Source organism: Sinocyclocheilus rhinocerous, unplaced genomic scaffold (genome assembly GCF_001515625.1).
Source record: "Sinocyclocheilus rhinocerous isolate Xijiao unplaced genomic scaffold, SAMN03320098_v1.1 scaffold1393, whole genome shotgun sequence".
Taxonomy (NCBI): Eukaryota; Metazoa; Chordata; class Actinopteri; order Cypriniformes; family Cyprinidae; genus Sinocyclocheilus; species Sinocyclocheilus rhinocerous.
Window position 1 is genome coordinate 65,902 of NW_015625613.1, and position 5,117 is coordinate 71,018.

The 5,117-nt window shown below is 42.3% G+C and overlaps 1 protein-coding gene across 2 annotated transcripts; it reads right to left on the reverse strand.

Moving 5' to 3' along the window:
- Positions 1-376: 376 nt before the first annotated feature.
- On the reverse strand, positions 377-4,897 carry LOC107758457 (zinc finger protein 36, C3H1 type-like 1). Of its 2 annotated transcripts, XM_016576194.1 has the most exons (3): positions 4,736-4,897; positions 2,720-3,765; positions 377-1,452 (listed from the first exon to the last, which is right to left on the reverse strand). In XM_016576194.1, exons 1-3 carry the CDS (start codon positions 4,787-4,789, stop codon positions 1,365-1,367), a joined length of 1,188 nt encoding a protein of 395 aa, XP_016431680.1. In that variant the 5' UTR covers positions 4,790-4,897; the 3' UTR covers positions 377-1,364. The 2 variants fall into 2 exon arrangements, with proteins under 2 accessions (XP_016431680.1, XP_016431675.1); XM_016576189.1 differs by lacking the exon at positions 377-1,452 and having other exon boundaries at positions 1,919-3,765.
- Positions 4,898-5,117: the final 220 nt, after the last annotated feature.

A 5,117-nucleotide genomic window follows, 5' to 3' on the forward strand; every position in this document is an offset into this window, starting at 1 on the left:
GAACTTTACATGACTGAACTTGGAGCTTTTTTTTCCAGTTATTTTCGTAGGCATTCAGAGTTTTGGAAATAAGTTCCTTTGGAATATTGGAAGGAATGATTCATGCAAAAATCAGAGTGAGCAAATAATTCTAAAAACCTCTATGACTTCCGTCACAAAGGAGGAGACTGTGAAAAAGTTTTTTTTTTTTGTCTGGACATCAATGTGGCCCATGGTTGACTTTCACTGAATGCACAAAAACTTCAAAATACCTTTGTGTTCCACAACCTTACAGGTTTGGGGTGATGTGAAAATTGTCAGTTTACCAACCCCTAATTTTTTTTGGTTGAACCATCCATTGAAGAGAACACCAAGAGTCAATGTTAAACAACAGGGTTTATTTTCAGTACAAAATGAGAGGGGCAGCAGGGAGAAGAAATCAATATATTAAACTTAATACAAACGTTATCAAAAAACACGTTTTCTATAAATACAATTAAATAAATAAAAAAAATAAAAAATAAAAAAAAGGATATTAAAGTTACTTGAAACTCTCCATCATGTAACACAAAGCCAACAGGGGCATTTCAGACAATCAGATGCAAAAAGGGACCCATCAGAACCAGCTATAATAATAATAATAATAATAATAACTAAACCAAACACAAGGCCACTAAAGGCTCATACAGTAATAAATTGATTTGCCTAAACTCACAACAACAACAACAGCTACACAACCAAAAACTATGACACAGGCAACTCATTCCAAGTAAAGCTCCAACTGTGCACTTCCAGAGGCCTGCGTACGGATCCTCGGAAACTTAAGGCAAGTAGGTCTGGGAACGAACCAAACGCTGATCTAAAAAATCCAAATAAAGGAGCTGGAAGAACGAGATTGCAGACTAACACAACCAAATAAATTCAATTCTAACGTCGGAAACAGTCCGTTTACAATGGAAGTATACAAACTGTGAAGAAAAAGAAAAAAGATCTCTAGTTAGAACAAGTACAATGAATCTCTCAAATATTGAAAAAGACCTTGTCATAACCTCTCTTTGGCTATTTCAGTACAATAATTTTGTAAATGGCTGATTGCTAAATGCATCTTAAAAGTTAACAGCTTCATATGTTACCAAACAACATCTCGATGCCAGAACTTTACAAGTTAATTCTTTTCCCCACTTGTCTTTTCAGTCATCAAAAATAAAACCTGGAGAATCGCTCCACTTAAAAGCACATGAAACCCCACTTAAAGAATCATTTCAACATTCAGTACCTTCAAACAGTACGTTTCACTCTGAGCTTAACTAAAATGTCAAGTATCTGCCATATAATACAGTAGGTATACCACAGTATACAGTTCAGTCCCTGTGAGGAGCGACAGTCTACAGGAAGAAGCTTGTGCCGGAGTTGCTGCCTTCGTTGTAGACGCCGTTGTCATCGGGTACCGAAAGCTGGCTGAAGATGGGAAGCCTGCGCCCGCATAAAGTTACTTGAAACTCTCCATCATGTAACACAAAGCCAACAGGGGCATTTCAGACAATCAGATGCAAAAAGGGACCCATCAGAACCAGCTATAATAATAATAATAATAATAACTAAACCAAACACAAGGCCACTAAAGGCTCATACAGTAATAAATTGATTTGCCTAAACTCACAACAACAACAACAGCTACACAACCAAAAACTATGACACAGGCAACTCATTCCAAGTAAAGCTCCAACTGTGCACTTCCAGAGGCCTGCGTACGGATCCTCGGAAACTTAAGGCAAGTAGGTCTGGGAACGAACCAAACGCTGATCTAAAAAATCCAAATAAAGGAGCTGGAAGAACGAGATTGCAGACTAACACAACCAAATAAATTCAATTCTAACGTCGGAAACAGTCCGTTTACAATGGAAGTATACAAACTGTGAAGAAAAAAACCAAACACAAGGCCACTAAAGGCTCATACAGTAATAAATTGATTTGCCTAAACTCACAACAACAACAGCTACACAACCAAAAACTATGACACTGGCAACTCATTCCAAGTAAAGCTCCAACTGTGCACTTCCAGAGGCCTGCGTACGGATCCTCGGAAACTTAAGGCAAGTAGGTCTGGGAACGAACCAAACGCTGATCTAAAAAATCCAAATAAAGGAGCTGGAAGAACGAGATTGCAGACTAACACAACCAAATAAATTCAATTCTAACGTCGGAAACAGTCCGTTTACAATGGAAGTATACAAACTGTGAAGAAAAAGAAAAAAGATCTCTAGTTAGAACAAGTACAATGAATCTCTCAAATATTGAAAAAGACCTTGTCATAACCTCTCTTTGGCTATTTCAGTACAATAATTTTGTAAATGGCTGATTGCTAAATGCATCTTAAAAGTTAACAGCTTCATATGTTACCAAACAACATCTCGATGCCAGAACTTTACAAGTTAATTCTTTTCCCCACTTGTCTTTTCAGTCATCAAAAATAAAACCTGGAGAATCGCTCCACTTAAAAGCACATGAAACCCCACTTAAAGAATCATTTCAACATTCAGTACCTTCAAACAGTACGTTTCACTCTGAGCTTAACTAAAATGTCAAGTATCTGCCATATAATACAGTAGGTATACCACAGTATACAGTTCAGTCCCTGTGAGGAGCGACAGTCTACAGGAAGAAGCTTGTGCCGGAGTTGCTGCCTTCGTTGTAGACGCCGTTGTCATCGGGTACCGAAAGCTGGCTGAAGATGGGAAGCCTGCGCCCGCTGGCTTCGGGTCCGAAAGACGATTCGGAGCCACTCATGCTGCTGGATGAACTGCAGCTGCCACCCTCGTGGTCTGAGAGAGAGGTGTGGGATAGGCTTCGGAGGCCTAGGGAAGCCCCGCCGGTGGGACTCTGTCGCAAGCAGGCCTCAGGCTGGGAAGGGGCGAGCTGGGTGGGCGACAAAGTGGGCGTCAGTCCCGAGTGAGAGAAACCAGAGTCAGGAGAGGGCAGAAATTGAGGCTGCGACTCTCGGGCCTGGTCCAGAAGGGTGTTGGGGTCTATATCAGGGAAGGCCAGGGAGAGAAGGTCGGACATGGCGGTCGACGTCGGAGTCGAAACGGAAGGTGCACGCAGGAACGCGGAAGGCGCTAGGGGGGGTTCTAGAGTTGTGGGAAACCCGGCGAAGCTGAAGCTCTGCTTGAGGAGGGGAGGCCGTTGGACAGCGGGGTTGGAGGTCTGGGGTCGGGATTGCGCGTGATCGTCTTCGGCGTTGTGCACGAAATGGCAGCGGATGCCGTAGGGGCAGAAGCCAATGGAGTGGAAAGTACGGCAGGGCTCAGTCTTGTATTTCGGGTGACGGTTGAGGTCTCGCAGCTCTTCGGGGCCGTGCGCGAACTGACACTTGCCACCGTATTTGCACACGCCTCTTTCGGCGAACGTGCGGCACAGCTCGGTCTTGTAGCGTGACGAGGTCACAGAAACCGAAGACGTGGAGCCGGAGAGGGAAACGGCACCTGACGTGACTGAAGACTGCTTTAAATGGCCGGGTTCAGCAGAAGACCAACCCAGACTTCCAGTGTTGCCCTCCACCATGCTAACAGAGCGTTCGGACCAAAATGACATCTTGGTCCACTTTGACTGAGATGATACTTTCTGGGGGCCCCAGTAGCTTGAGTTCATGGTCCCGCTCTCAATGCTGTCAATAGAAAGTCCTGAACTGGTGGAGGAAAGTGTGCAGGGACTGTCAGGCTTCCTATATCCAACAGCAGCTGCGTGTGAGGGTTGCATTGGCTCTCGAAGATCAAGATTTAAAAGGTGCTGTAAGGAAAAGAACAAAAGGGTTAGACATCTTTTAGTAGATGACAGTCTGGCAGTTTGATTTAAAGCAGCAAGTATGTTTTTACTGCAAAGTCAGGAAACAGAAGCAAAGGAGTCTGACTCACTTTTGCAAATCTGGTCTTTCAAAAGAACCGGTTCAAAAATGATTCCTAACACTCCAATAAAAACCGATACATACGTACATTTTGCCTATTAAGTTTTAACAAGGGTTATATATATATATATATATATATATACACACACACACACACATATACAATCATGCAGCTTGCTCACCATTTCAATATTTGCAAACATGATTCAGTTGTTTTCAACAGGATCCAGTGAGCCGACTCATTAGAACGATTCGTATACGAGTCGAACACATCAATTCGAAAAAAAATATTGAATTCAGCAATAAAGAGACCGCGATTTCAAATCTGAAACTTTAGTTTGCGTTCACTTAACATACACATTTAAGATTTAAATAAATGCGAAGTAAAAGAGATGGAAAAAACACTTCGCATCGGCAAGTTTTTTTTTTTTACAACTCCGGGCAACCAACTTGTTTACGTTTAAAAACCAAACAATGTTAAAATATTTGCGCTCTAAATCTCAACAATGCCACAAGCAATGGTGCTTTCAAGCCGTTCTGTTCAAACGCCATACATGCAAAATTAGCACAATATAACGAGAATGGCTGATTCCAATAAAAAGGCGCTCACTCGTGGCCCACGTTCCCTCCCTGGCTGGGAAGTTTCTAGCAAGCTGTATTTCATTTAATTGATTCGATCAGTTATCGTCAACCATAAAAGAAAACCTTTGAATTAGGCATTGTACGTTTCCTGCTAAATGCATTCAAATGCACTGCAAAATTCGTACTAAAAACAGGTTTCGTGCACATTTCGCTACGTGATCGGTCTCAAAACAATCACACTGTCGTTTTTCATTTATACAACTCTAAATATACCTTGCACAGGACATCATCCAGATCAATAAACTGATTGAGTGCGTAGGATGGCATAGTCCTGCGTGATGAAGACTTTATTAGGCGATTCCTCTGTGATTCCACACAACTCCCTCGTAGTTTTTCCCGAACTCCACGCGTTTCTGCTCAACACGTGTTTTTAAGGCTGCTGCGCGGCGACCACACCTCCGCGTTCTCCTTGCTCCGCCCGCTCCACGCTGAACTGTACAAAGCGCGCAAACGAGTTGTTTGTTTTTGTTTATAGGCTACCCTTTACATAGCATACAAATAGTATAGGCCTATATACATTTATCTTGCATCAGAATTGTTTTGGGGATGAATAATAATTATTATAAAACGAGTTAGTACCTAGTCAGGATGGCCA

What these genes read in the sequence shown, in the direction of transcription:
- LOC107758457 (XM_016576194.1), bottom strand. Translation starts at nt 4,789, where the DNA reads ATGCCATCCTACGCACTCAATCAGTTTATTGATCTGGATGATGTCCTG. An exon ending in TGGATGATGTCCTGTGCAAG is followed by an intron (nt 3,766 to 4,735) that starts GTATATTTAGAG and finishes TTTTCCTTACAG; the next exon opens with CACCTTTTAAATCTTGATCT. An exon ending in CCCGAAGCCAGCGGGCGCAG is followed by an intron (nt 1,453 to 2,719) that starts GCTTCCCATCTT and finishes ATGCGGGCGCAG; the next exon opens with GCTTCCCATCTTCAGCCAGC.